At 37.9% G+C, this 14,105-nt stretch overlaps 1 protein-coding gene across 1 annotated transcript; it reads left to right on the top strand.

Annotated features, from left to right (window-relative positions):
* The first annotated feature begins 5,041 nt into the window (after positions 1-5,041).
* On the top strand, positions 5,042-5,998 carry or70b1 (olfactory receptor, family 70, subfamily B, member 1). The gene is made up of 2 exons (XM_055179531.2): positions 5,042-5,393; positions 5,523-5,998. Exons 1-2 carry the CDS (start codon positions 5,042-5,044, stop codon positions 5,996-5,998), a joined length of 828 nt encoding a protein of 275 aa, XP_055035506.2.
* The last annotated feature ends 8,107 nt before the right edge of the window (positions 5,999-14,105 follow it).

Here is a 14,105-nt window from a genome sequence, read left to right as displayed (position 1 = left end):
TGACATTGACAAGCTAAGTGTTTCACCCAAAATTGAACATTTTAAACCCTCGGCGCTCAGTGCTGAGAAAACCCGCCAGCTGCTGGTGGAAACAATTAAAAACATACGAAGACCACCAGTATAAACGCCTTGGTGTGTATGTCCCCTTATAATTTAGTGGGACAAGACCCACTAACTTTTATTTAATTAAGCACATCTGTCTGTTCACTTTTTAAAGCACCATCAGTCAAATCTATTCCACTAGAGGAATGCCATAATAAATTAAACTCTGTTCCACTCCGTTTAGCTACATCCTTGACTTCCATGCTGCTTCCTCAAATCCATTCCACTTGGCTTATTCTGCGACCATATAATTTAAACTCCATTTCGTGTTTTCAGTACTTTCACCTCCTGTACTCTTGCGGCACAAAAATGTTATCAAACCTTTTAGGCCATAAAACACTTTTTAATTTAAATTAAAGGCACCAGATTACATGAAAACGGCATCTATTCCAGTAAATGTTTTGGGCTCACATTGTTTTGGCTTTTGACAGCCATGATTGCATACACTTTGGTAATTATAATGACCACAATTATGCTGTTTGGCTGGAAACTCAGCAGATACAAACAAAATTGTAATGATGCTCTATTTCACAGGCCTTCCTCAAAACAAAGAAATACTTGATTTTTAAAATATATTTAGGTGCGGTGTAAGCGTCATGCCAGTTTACATTTAAAGCAAAAACATTCAGAAAGGTACTTCCTGGTACCAATGAAAAAGAGTACTAGGAAAGTAGACAAGGATTCAGAATTGCACTTTTGTGCAACTAAGGTTTTACACTGCAAAAAAAATAAAGTAAAAAGTGAAAGTAATGAAATAGCCAATTTTTGTCTATACTTGGAAAGAAACATCTGCATTTTATCCATCCCCAGTGAGAAGTGAACACACGCACAAAAGGAGCAGTGGACAGCTGTTCATGTCTTTTATTTAGAATGTCACAAAATAAAAGACATGAACACAACACAAGACAAAACCCTTATACTACTAGGCACGACAGCACCCAAAATTCATTTACTTGAAAAGCAAAATGATTAAAAAAAATAATTTTGAACTTAAAAAATGCAGCATGACTTGCAAATCAATCCAACCTAGTATTTTAAGCTTTGGCCTATGATAAGTTGACAAAACAAGTTAAAATAGTTTAACTTAAATTGTTAAGCTAAAGTAACATAAAAATATATGTTGATTTGACAAATATGCTGCATTTTTTACATGCTTAAAGCAAATAAAATGTTCTCCCAGTGGGATAAAAGAGATAACTTGAATTAAGTTTATGGAATTGCAATTCAGTGCCTCGGCTTTAAGATTATTTTTTATATTTAGACTGGAAAACAAAACAAAAATACTCAAATATGAATGTTGCTGTGTACAATGTGATTTAGGTAACTTTGATAAACCTCTTTAGGTGTTCTGACTCAAACGCATGATTCTTTCATGGTTTGGACATCACTAATGACTGTGGGTCATTTCACAGCGCCACAGAAAAGACTCAAACTGCAACTTTTATTGTATGACATGGATTGTACAATTGTAGCACTGGTATAATTATTAAGAGATTTAAATTTAGATGAAAACAGTAAAATTTTATGTGTTAAAGGCCATAAGTTTGATGAAAAACTTTACAAACATTAATCTGTATCCCAATAGTCTTTGAATTATTTTGATGATATGGTCTGACATCTGGCTTCCCCATAGACTATAGGATGTTTGCTGTTCAAAGAGTCACATAATGTTGTAAACAACGCTGATGCAATGTAACTACAACACATTTAGGATCATAACAACATCACCCCAAACCAATTGTTGTTGTCCAAATTAGACAACATATTGCAGATGATGATAATGATAATTAGTCACTTAATGAGACGCTTGTGTTATTATTGTCTCAAAGGGACAAGGAAACTGTTGCATTGTTATTATGAATTCTAAAATAGGTTGCTTTTGGGGACACTTCAAAATGTCAAATAATAATTAATCCTCTGGGAGTTTTTTTGACACACTAATAAATGTTTTTCAGATACATCTACTAATGAGGAGAGATGATAATAGAGGAGATAATGAAGTCCCAGGATGCTTAAGACCTCTCATGGCTCTAATTCGTAATTGGATATTTTGTTATTTGTTATTGTCCAAAACATCTTATGCAACAATTGAATACAGCCCAAGATCTCCACTTCAATAGCAATATCATGTTATATCAATAAAATGTGGCTAGGCTAGTGTTTCATAGTTTAATAATGCGATTAGAAGCATCAAAGTTTGTTTTTCTCCTACAGAAAACTGATAGGATGCCAAATGTTGTGAAAGATAAAGCCATATTGCACAAATATCTTGGCGAAGATCCTTTATGTGGTAACATCTAAACCCGCTGGTTTTAATGTCACAGAATCAGCGCATGGCTACATTCAATCACACCAACAAAGGTGCTTGTAGAAAACAATTTAACTGTTCTGAATTCGTCTCCTGTGACAATAATGGATGTCCAATAATTCAATTAGAGATGTTGGTCATTGGTGTTGCAAGTAATGCCCAGAGGTTATTAGATATGCCCCAGTGTTTCTGTAATGAACTGCTCATTTAGATTTGACCACAACAGAAGCAGCCATGAAGCCACAAATGATTTCTTTGTGTTATATGAGACGCAATACTAAGAATAGAAGAATGGAGACATTAGGAGGTGACCACATAGATATACATATGACAGACTGTTTGTAACTTTCTGTAAATTAGCTTAGTTTAAATCAAAATCAAATCAGCTACTACACTGAGCTAACGTTACTGTGTGAAATCAATGTAAAAATGTTAACTACAGATCAGCTGACAAAACTTTCTTCCCACAACGGAGATCCATGCTCACCATCTTCCCTGATCTTTAGGAAATCTAAAAGTTTTCATTTTTAAACGTTTTGAAAACGTTTTTTGTCCCAGAGGTCAGTTTGGCCACTAGCCAGACCATTAAACAAACACAGACAGGAAGTTAACTTCGTGGTGCTTGTTTTTCTCAGTTTTGTTGTGGGTTCATTTAAGGTTAGAAAGCAGTCTTTCCTGAACATTATTGGCATATATTCATGTGACTGTGGCAAATAAACGTCTGATGTCGTTACTGTCAAAATGTATCATGTTCGCGGCTGAGGTATGTCAAGAGCTGGCTGTTCACAAATACATAGTGGTGACTAACAAAAGGACAGTAATAAATAAACAAAATACATTTCTGCAGAGAAATGTACCAGAAGAAATGTACTTGGGGATATGAAAAAATGCTAGCAGAGGTACATTAAGGGGAGTGAGCCTGGGTTGTATTTTTAATAGTGTACCTTGGCTACACTGAACACTACCATTCAAAAGTGTTTTTCGTCATCTTAAAAAACTTTTGATCTAAATGTGTTTGCTTACACACACACACACGCAAACAAACACACACACACAGAAATAAACAGTCCTGCGCAGACGACCTCTAGTGCAGCAAGGAAAGGAAAGTAGCTTAAACAGGGCATTCCTCTGAAGATATTTGTTTAAGTGTTTAAAATTATTTTTATAGACCAAAATAATTGTGCCAACATATACATTTACATTTTGAAAATGTAATGCTGCGTTTACACTGCGGTAGAGGCGTCAAGCGCAAGTTATTTCAATGTTAAGTCAATGTGAATTGCGCAAATTGACCATTTGGCGCAGAATGCGCGAATGGTGCTTTTTGTGCATTTGGGGATTTGCGACTGACGCCCGAATTGAAAAATTTGAACTTTCGGGCCCTGTTAACCAATCAGGAGCCTGCTTGCTGCTGTGACGGCAGCCCCGCCGTAGTCACTCATTCAACATGAAGGAGCGCTTGATATTGTTGGTAAGCAGTCACCCAGAGCTATACGACACAAGTTCTTATTTCTATAGAGACAGAAATAAAAAGGACCTCGCTTGGAAGAGTCTCAGTGAGGACATTGGGCAACTTGGTAAGTTGTAAATACACATTTAACTTTTGACGTTTATCGACCCGCTCCATTTATTTTCACCCTATAGTAAGGTGACCAAATACAAACCGGTAACTCTCTCGATAAATGCACAGTCAACCTCAGCCATCTTGCAAACAGACAACCGCATAGCAGTTGGAAATTTTGCAGTGGAAACGGCATGCGTCAAATACTTGCTTTTCCACGTGTCTACTTTGCTCTAGACGTGCGGGAATGCATTCAAACTGTTCAAGCGGCAAACTAGGCTCGGTAGATGCGATTTTGACGCATCAAACGTGGTTTGTGTAAACGCAGCATAAGAATTTAATGTGTTTTAGTGGCATCTACCGGTGAGATTGCGAATCGCATCCAACCTCAATTTCGAAACACAAAGAGAAGCTACAGTAGCTGCCACAGGACAAACATGTTGTTGTCTGAGACAGCAAAGGGACGAAACAGTTTGTCTAAAAGTTGTTTTAACTTCATGATGCATTTTTACAGTGTAAACATCACTGATAATATAGTAAGGTATATTATATTGTATTTCTGTCAAGAGATCCTTTTAAAAGTTACACATTGCACATTTAATTTTTTATTTGGACGAAATAATGAAACGAATGCCAAATGTAAATCATTTCTTCTTAACACTAAAATAAAATTATATAAAACAAAACTATAAAAAATCCTACAGATGATGTTAACCATGGTACATTTTGACCTTTGATGTAGGGGTGATGTAAATGTACAGATTTACATATTTGCATATTCTGTAGCCTTGCACTCTTAAATAAGCACAGCCTCACTAATAGATCTCATTCAGATCTCTTTTTTTTCATTCTCACATGCATGTGAAAATAAAACTGTGATTTTGGTTTTAACCCATTTACTCCTTTCTAAAGAATTGGTAACTACCTCATTGAATGTTCTATACATTTACCAACATTGTTCTGGAAAAAACATTTCTGTATTTCAGGATATACTTCAGTGATGCTTTAAGAGGGGAGTGCTTTTTAATTGCTTTTAAGATCTTTAGACTGCTTAACGGTACAGCTTTTCAATGGATAACCTGACTTACAACAGCATAATTTTGCAACTAGAAGGGCTGAAGGTATCCGAGGAGTTCGTGTACCCTGTTTTTCTATTCTTCCTTATTTTTTACATCATAGTTATGGTGATGAACTGTGGTATGGTTATTCTCATAGCAGGACAGAGAAGTCTCAACGAACCAATCTATCTGCTGTTTTGCAAATTGACTTTCAATGATATCTTTGGTAATTCCATCACGGTCCCTAGGCTGTTGTTGGACCTTTTAAGGTTGCCATCCGAGCGCACTATCAGTTACGCAGAATGCGCCGTGCAGGCATTCTCTACTCACACATATGCAACAACCTCCCATACCATACTGATGACAATGGCTTTTGACAGATACGTGGCAATATGCAATCCACTCCGCTATACCACTATAATGAGTAATAAAATGGTAATCACGCTCTCAGCTTCAGCCTGGGGTGTGGCGTTATTTTTTGTTGCCATCTTGTTAGGCCTCACACTGAGGCTTAACCGATGCAGAACCTTTGTATCAAATCCTTTTTGTGATAATGCATCTATGTTTAAGTTATCTTGCGAGGATGTGTCCATTAATAATCTGTATGGTTTAATATTTACAGTGCTGCTGATGGTCTCTTCCATGGGAAGTGTTGCACTTACGTACATTAAAATAACTGCTGTTTGTTTGACAACCAAGAGCAAAACTTTAAACAGTCGGGCAATTAAAACCTGCACCACTCACTTGACAGTGTATTTGATTATGCTTCTCAGTGGCTTTGCTATTGTAATACTACATCGCTTTCCTGCATATTCAGATTACAGGAAACTTGCTGCCCTGTTATTTCATATCATTCCTAGTACTTTAAATCCTGTCATATATGGCTTGCAGTGCACTGAGCTTAGACATGCGCTTATGCAGATTTTGTGCATAAAGAAAATAAATCAGAGAAAGATGTTCCCAAATTAAATTCTCTAGCCTTGCTTTTAGGAAAACACATACTGTAGCGCTTGTTGAAAGATTTTCTTTATATTTGCTTTTTCACAATTCAAGTGCAGATCATTTGTTTAAAAAGAAATGCATTACTGATAAACTATGCTGTACAAGTTGGGTTGATCTGCATTCCTTTTATGATCATTAATATGAATTTCTTGTCATATAATGTCATATTTTACCTGATGAAGTAAAACATTTACATTTTATATACTTTGAATTTGCACTGCATACAATATGAGTACAATAAACTTTTTAATGTAATTTTTTTGTAGATGTTATGTGGCAATAAAGGAAATATAACTGATGTTTAGAAATGTTTGCTTACACATATACTTGCATAAAGTTGAAAACCATTGCATTCGATACTAATAAAATGATCTGATCTTTAATCTAACAAGCACATCTGTATATCTCACATTTTTTATTAAGGGAAATGAGTAAGTGAACTTAATATGAAGTAACTTTAGTATATAATTACAAATATTGAAATCTATCAGGAATTTATGATGGTCATTGATGAGTAATGCACAGAGTTACATTTTTTAGTAGTGATCCCATTGTGCAATATCTCTTGCAGGTGCTAGGAAAGAAGCAGCAAGCTTAAGTCACATTTTCAATGTTTTTAAAGTCTGTGTGTTTCCAAGGCCATATCGAGATATACTGTATAAATATTTTAATAATGGTCCAAAAGTATATATTATTACTTGTTTTCAAACACAGGCATTGCCATTTCATTAGACACCATGGCCCTGTACACACTTCAAAGTTTCGAGTGTCAAACACTTGTAAATGTAGGAGTGAATCCCCTAAATGTTTATTCCACAGCTGTGTCGCAATTCGCAGGCTGCAACAAAATGTGAACTAAGATATGTGTCCATAGACCATTTTGCATGATGTAAACAACACTGGTTTTAACATTTTTGTTCACATTTATTTTACATTTTTATTCAGTTCTAAATTTTCTGTTGTTTGTATTTTGTTCTAATATTAATTAATGTTAAAGGCACTCTAAGCGAATTGACGCGTTTTAGACCATAAAACATTTTTTGTTACATACAGCAAACATCTCCTCACTATCTGCTTGCTGCCTGTCCGCTGATCTAACTGTAAAAAAAGCGATCTCTGTAGACAGCCCAGGCTACACAAACGGCAATAACAACATATTGGCCAAACCTAGCACCACAAAACAAAACAAAGTATTCCAGCCAATAAACAAAAAAAGGATTTGGGGGTGGGGGTTGGGCGCGTTCATGAAAGCACTGAAGGGAGGAGTTAGCTACGCTCCGTCTGTTTGAAAACAATTCAAGTGTCAACAAAAACTAACATCTCGCAGATTCGCTTAGAGCGCCTTTAATATTTTGTTCAGTGTTAAAAAACTAAAACAGGAAGTGCTTCTGGACCAGTGTTGTTTATATCCTGCAAAACGTTCAATATAAGAACATTTATCAAGATACACCCTCACCTCCTGGTCAAAATTTCCATTAGCATTGTAACCATCCCCATATACTGATTGGCTACATTACTCTGTCTCCCCTCCACCAATAAAACTGGTGTGTGGTGGGCGTTCTGGCGCAATATTGCATCATCCAGGGGTGCGTTTCTCGAACAATGACGTAACTCCTGCTGAACCACCATAGTACGATGCATAGTTGGAGAAACTTATTCCGTAGTCAAATCGGTTTTTCCTGAAAACAGTAATTTTGTCGCACATTTATCGTTTGAACCATATTGGTTCAACAAAATAGTTGATGATGTCACGTTGGAGGAGGAGTACTAATTAATTCGTTTAAATCGATTTAATGTCAGATTATTTTTGCAAACTTGCAGTAAAGACGTAAAATAAAACTTGTATTTATTTAGAATGGATATAGAATGCACTACATGTTTTTTGCTTATTTTGTTCAAAAGCATGATCAACGTAAGTCTACATATTGTAATAACAAGGAACTGTGCTTCTAACCACAGGTAAAAAGCTGTCGTTCAAACCACACAAGTTTGCGATGCAGCTTCCGAATGTTCGTTTGAACTATGGTACCAAATCGTTGAACTTTGTCAGTAACGACGAAACTTATGACACTAGTTGGCTAACAATGCTTTTGGGAAACGCACCCCAGGTTGATGCTGCACATTGGTGGTGGTACCTATCTTATATGTAAAGCACTTTGAGTGCTGCATCATAAAAGCTCTATAAAAATATAATGAATTTTATATATCCTTGTTAATCACCCTATTATTATTTGATTCATGTTGCCCTCTTAATTTTATCCCTTACTTGCCCTTGTGTTTGCTATCTTGTGCTGATTTCCCTGCTGAAAAAAACAGCATCAAACCAGCTTGGGAATTATGCTGGTTTAGCTGGTGGTCACCAGCATACCAGCACCAAAACACAACATATGCTGGTATGACCAGCAGGGGATGCTGGTGCTAATGCTGGATTGGTGCCGGTTTAGCTGGTGCTAATGCTGGTGTTGATGCTGGTTTGATGCTGGTTTAGCTGGTGTTCACTAGCAAACCAGCACCAAAACACAACATATGCTGGTCTTGCTGGTATGCTGTTTTTTTCAGCAGGGTTGTTTTGTATTTACCTTTGCCACATACCAATGTTAGTTATATTGTAATTAAATAATTAAAAGTTTTGTCAAGTTCTTTGTTTTATTAGTCCATTTTGCTTAGTGTTGTGTTTATTGTCTTTACCCGGTTTTGCCCGTGTTTTAGTTTCTGGCTTCTCTGCTCACAATGTTGTGTGTGTGTGCCAATGAAATCTGACACCAGCAGTGCAAGCAGAGTTAAATAGTTACTGGATATCAACTCGCTGGAAGGCCCGCCTCATGACATGGCCAAACTTTTTTTAAAATCATGGCCACGAATTAGCAATTCGTTCCCACGATGTATTAAATTGTGGCCACGTTTTATTAACTTGTTCCCTTGATTAAGCTAAATCGTGGCCATGTTTTATTAATTAGTGCCCAGAATTTCATTAAAACCATCGGGACATTAACACAATGCAGCTTAACACATCAATACAGTGATATTAAAAGATTAAATTCACTATACACATTATTAATGACGTATACATCACTGTGTGGAATCAGGCCTTCCCCATTCGCCAGGTATACTTTAAATAATGAGAAAAAGACATCAGGATCTCTCTCATTAAACACAGTCAACAATTTCAAATAATTTATTTAATCAAAACTATCCATGAGATTGATAGATCTTCCTTCACCTCTAAGTTTTAAACTCTCAAACTTTATTTGAAACTGTTGATTTTGTCGTTCTGCAAATAATATCTGATCATATTTAATTTTTTCAAAATCCATTTCACGTTGTCTGATCAAGTTTTCTAATTTAAATTTTTCTATTTCTATTTCCTATTCACGCAACCGTCTCATCAAGTTGTCTCATCAAGTTTTTTAATTTAAGTTTTTCTAGTTCTATTTCCAATTAACGCATTTCCTTTTCATGCACATGTTTCACGCATTTTAAAAGTTCTTTCTGTTGCTCAAACGACAAATCAACCAATGAAACTATTGATTATTTAGCTGCAGAATTAGCCCCAGCTGTTTCTTGTGCTGCCGTAATTGGTAGATCACCTAACTTATTTCTTAACTTTCACTGAGCTCATCTTTTCTCAATTGCTTATCAATGCCACTCAATTCGTATTGATTTAGAATTTCCCATAACATTCTTAAGGCCGGGATACACTGCACGATTATTTGCTGTCCCAGATGAAAGATTGCCATCGTGAAACAATCGTCGCGATTTCTGTGATCATGGCTTTTTATCGGTGGTCCTATGTCGTACAGTGAGAGAGGTTTAAAGACGGTATTTTCCCAGTCTTGCGTCCAAAAATAGCCTACAATAGCTTTCTGACAGTGTCTGAAATTCAGCATGATCCCCGCACAGTGTGTTTGCTGCTACGACCTGCGTACTGGTATTTGTTTACCCCAAACGCATGATGGTGATGTTGCGCTAACGTGTGACGCAACCGTCGAAGCTTCGTGCCATCATCGTACAGCTTGTCGTACTACATGCTTGTCGTACCCAAGTTTAAATGATCCAGTGTTTCCGCTATATATATTTAACCGTGGCGGGCCGCCACGCCTAAAACATCCCCGCCACGCCTGCGGTTGTGGATAGAAGGGATACAGCAAAGAAATCTCGCCGGATGAGCACTGTTTTATCTTAATCCTTCACCCAAACCCAACTCTAAACACAAAATTTCACAGGATTGTCGGTTGTATTTGTCTCTCATTTAGCCAGAGCCGCTGTTTTCATCCTAAAGATCCTACCTCCAAATCTAATCGGCATTTTCTGTATCCCTTCTAGACAAAACCCACGGCGGCAGCTCGCAAAATAAATAAAGCTACCGAAATGTCCGCCCTGCCAGACTGGCTGTTTTAAAGAAATAAATTCCTTTCTGGATTCGCGTTGTTCACTCATTTATAATAAATAAATCTCCTAAAATATCATAATTTCCCCCATGGGTTTAGTTTCATGCACAAATAGATTTAAATCAACAGATGATGATTAGGCTACGTCTCTGTTTTGAGAAATATAATAAAATAAATAAACCTACACGAAATATGTTATAATTATCAGATTGACAAAACGAATAAAAAAGTATTTGAGTTGCTGTTCTTTTTTTGTGAGGCGCTGTTAAACCAAAGCAGCAGAAAGCACGTCATGTTTTTAATGATTTTAAATAAGCACAAGGTTTTCTCCTTATTGTGAGTTTACACAAATAAAAAAAACAATTTTCAGTTTCGAATGTTTTTTTACTTTTATCTGTATGGCAATAAATTAAGGGTAATTTAAGTTGCAAGGTCATCACGCGTATGCTTTTCACATGCGCATATACATGGACGCAGCGCTGGGCTGCGAGAAAAGACATGATTAAACTTTCGATTTAACATATTACAAGTTTTTTGGACATTCATTTGGAATCACTGTACTCATATTATCAACTTATCAGGCCATTAGTTATTCAGAATATAGACTATAAGCGCAGAGCGCTGCTGACCGCTCAGCTGCCAGTCAATCTTCTGTGCTTCAGATCGACCCTCACAAAGTTTCACATTAAATGTTAAGATGTTTGTCCAAAAACAAAAGGCTAAACACTGAATACTACTTATATGGGACTGCAAGACATTAATAGTCAAATTTGTTTGGAAGGAAACTTACATTATTCCCGTGGAAGAGACGGACGTTGGTAATAAAAACTTGAGGCAGACGGTGAGACGGTTTCATATGTTTTCAGACAGCAGGATCGGGGTACCCGCGGGTGAATCGCATAATATTTGATGTAACGCGTGTAATAATATTAAAGTGTAATTTGCGTTGTAGATGCAGGTCGGGACTCAATAAGCAAGAGTAGGCTAAACAACATGGTCTAACATCCAAGACCAAAATTCGACTCGATTCCGATAGGTAGCAGTTTTTAAATGACCCTGTGCTTATTTGTGTTTAAGCTCTGTCTGAAGAACGTTAAAGGTTTATATTTAGCTGCGCGATTTGCGGTGTGACCGGGTCGGGCTCTTTATGTCAACCAGGCCGGGTGTGGAATGCTGGAAAAAATTGCTGCTGATGTCGGATAACTGGTCAGGTTTTCTGTCAAATCACAGCGGTGCGGATTATCAAACAGGACTGTGCATGACTTTGCAACAGCTCTGTAACGCTAAACATGAGCTAGAACTTGCACACTACATTAAAACTACAATGAAAGATCCGTATGAAGCTATAAAACTTACGTATTTTTTAAGAAAATACAGTTTAGATTAAACATAGAAAAGCATGCTTTAAATATAAGGAAAAGTAAATGACAGCATGAAAATGATAAAAAATACATGTTAGTTTACTGTAGCCTATATTCTACATAAAAAAAGTACATTTATAATCATCATGGGCGCCCCCTGCCGCCACAGCTGGAAAAAATCCTAGAGGAAACACTGTGATCCACGTCGCACAGTGTGATAAGGTAATGATCTTATAGGAGGGCAAAAATCCTGCAGTGTATTTCAGGCTTTAGAGAGCACAGATTTAATAGCTCATCTGAAGGCGCCTTACAAAACTAAATAATGCAACAAAATTACAAATTAATTTAACAAATTCACCTTACTCAATATTAACTTCTAACCACTATTCAGCTCAGGTAATTCTTAAGGATAAAAACTGTGCACACCTTTTTAAATCCTCTCTAGTCTTTGTGCTCCCAAGAGTCAAGTCCTTTGAAGCACCCAAATACCACTGGCGTGTATCCGAACAAATAGCGCAGAAACACCACCACGGCAGTGCACTCAACCCAAGGTACACAAAAACAACTAACTAAAACAAAAAAACAATGCAAAGCATTGCTACAACCTAACTGGGAGTATACAAATTATAAAGTTTAAACCCCAATAACTTACCTTTTTCGGAGCTGACCAAGATACGAATAACCCTCTAAAAAAATTCTATGTTCTGTGTTTCCCTGTGCTCTTATTTTGAAGTTATGTCTTTGTTTGCCAAGTTTGTAGTTTTCAGTAGTTCTTTTGTTTATTGGTCCGTGTGCTGATTGTTTTTGTGTCTTGTCATCTTTGATTGCTTGCTTTGCTTGTGGTTGTCAATCGAATTCGATGATGACGTCCACTTCTGTCTGTTAACGGTGAGTTCTCTGATGACTAAATAGTCCTATCTTGGATCCACAAGTTCTATTGCAGGTGGGGCATGTAAACATGGTATTGGTGCTACTGGAAGTCATGGGTGTGTTCCTCCTGAGCCTTCTTTGTTGTCTCCTGACTGTCCTTTTCTCCTCCAGTGCTTGGGTCCCATCTAGACATAACTGCTGCCAGATGTTGCGGTCAGCAGCCATGCTCTCGAAGTCCCCTGGTTTGATTTTCCACCTCTTAAGCGCTGTCTTCAGTTGATCTTTCCAGCTTTTCTTCTGACCTCCAGCAGAGCGCTGGCCTTTTTGTAACTGGCCATATAGGACTCTGTGGGGCAGACGATTGTAGGGCATCCTTATCACATGCCCCAACCAACGCAGTTGGTGCTGGGTGACAGTGGCCTCAATACTTTTGCAGCCTGTTCTCCTGAGGATCTCAGTATGAGGCACTCTGTCCCGCCAAGTAATTCCCAGAATGCGCTGGAGACAGCAGATATGGAAGTGTTCCAGGGACTTGATGTGGCGGCTGAAAGTAACCCAAGATTCACAGCTGTAGAGGAGGGTGGTGATACAGACCGCTTGGTAAATGCAGATTTTTGTGTTGAGATGAAGGTTCTTGTTCTGAAAAACCCACTGCAGGAGTCTCCCAAAGGCAGCTGATGCTTGTTTGATTCTGTTCTGGACCTCATTGTCAATGCTATTGTCTTCAGAGACAATGCTCCCCAGGTATTTAAATGATGGGACAACTGACAGTTTTTCACCTGCAATAGTGAAGATGGGTGGCACAGATGGGATGTTGGCACTCCATTGGCAGAGTACCACTGTTTTGGTGGTGTTGATGGACAACCCCTTACTGCTGTATGCCCTCACTGCTGCATCTAGGACAGACTGAAGGTGTTGTGGAGACTGAGATATGAGAGTGCAATCATCTGCATACTGCAGCTCATCATTCTGTGAAGTTTCGTGGCTGCCTGCAGCCTCCTGATATTAAAGAGGTTACCATCCAGTCTGTACACTACTGTCACCCCACTATTGTCTTCAATATCCTTGTGGAGAAGCTTGGTGACGCATATGAGGAAGATATTAAAAAGCACTGGAGCCAATACACATCCCTGCCTTACCCCTGTGCACACAGGAAAAGGACTTGACTGTTGCCCTCCAATTGTCACCCTAGCAGTCATTTCATCACGAAACTGACGTAGGACGTTGACAAACTTAATGGGAAATCCAAACCGGTGGAGGACTTCCCACAAGAGATCTCTCTGCACCGTGTCAAAGGCTTTGGAAAGGTCCACAGATGCCATAAACAGGTCTTTATGTTGCTCCCTGCACTTTTCCTGAAGTTGCCAGGTTGCAAAGGCCATGTCGACTGTGCCCCTGTTCTTTCTAAACCCACAATGTGACTCCGGTAGCATGGACTCTGTAATGTCATTGATC

The sequence above is a fragment of the Misgurnus anguillicaudatus genome, chromosome 9, assembly GCF_027580225.2.
Source record: "Misgurnus anguillicaudatus chromosome 9, ASM2758022v2, whole genome shotgun sequence".
NCBI classification, from domain to species: domain Eukaryota; kingdom Metazoa; phylum Chordata; class Actinopteri; order Cypriniformes; family Cobitidae; genus Misgurnus; species Misgurnus anguillicaudatus.
Note: the sequence above shows the minus strand (reverse complement) of the source record. Positions and strands in the feature narration are given on the sequence as shown.

Bases quoted from the DNA above. Each gene is read 5' to 3' on its own strand.
- or70b1 (XM_055179531.2), top strand. From the start codon at position 5,042: ATGGATAACCTGACTTACAACAGCATAATTTTGCAACTAGAAGGGCTG. The intron at 5,394-5,522 runs CAATGGCTTTTG...TTGCCATCTTGT, and splicing joins CTCCCATACCATACTGATGA to TAGGCCTCACACTGAGGCTT.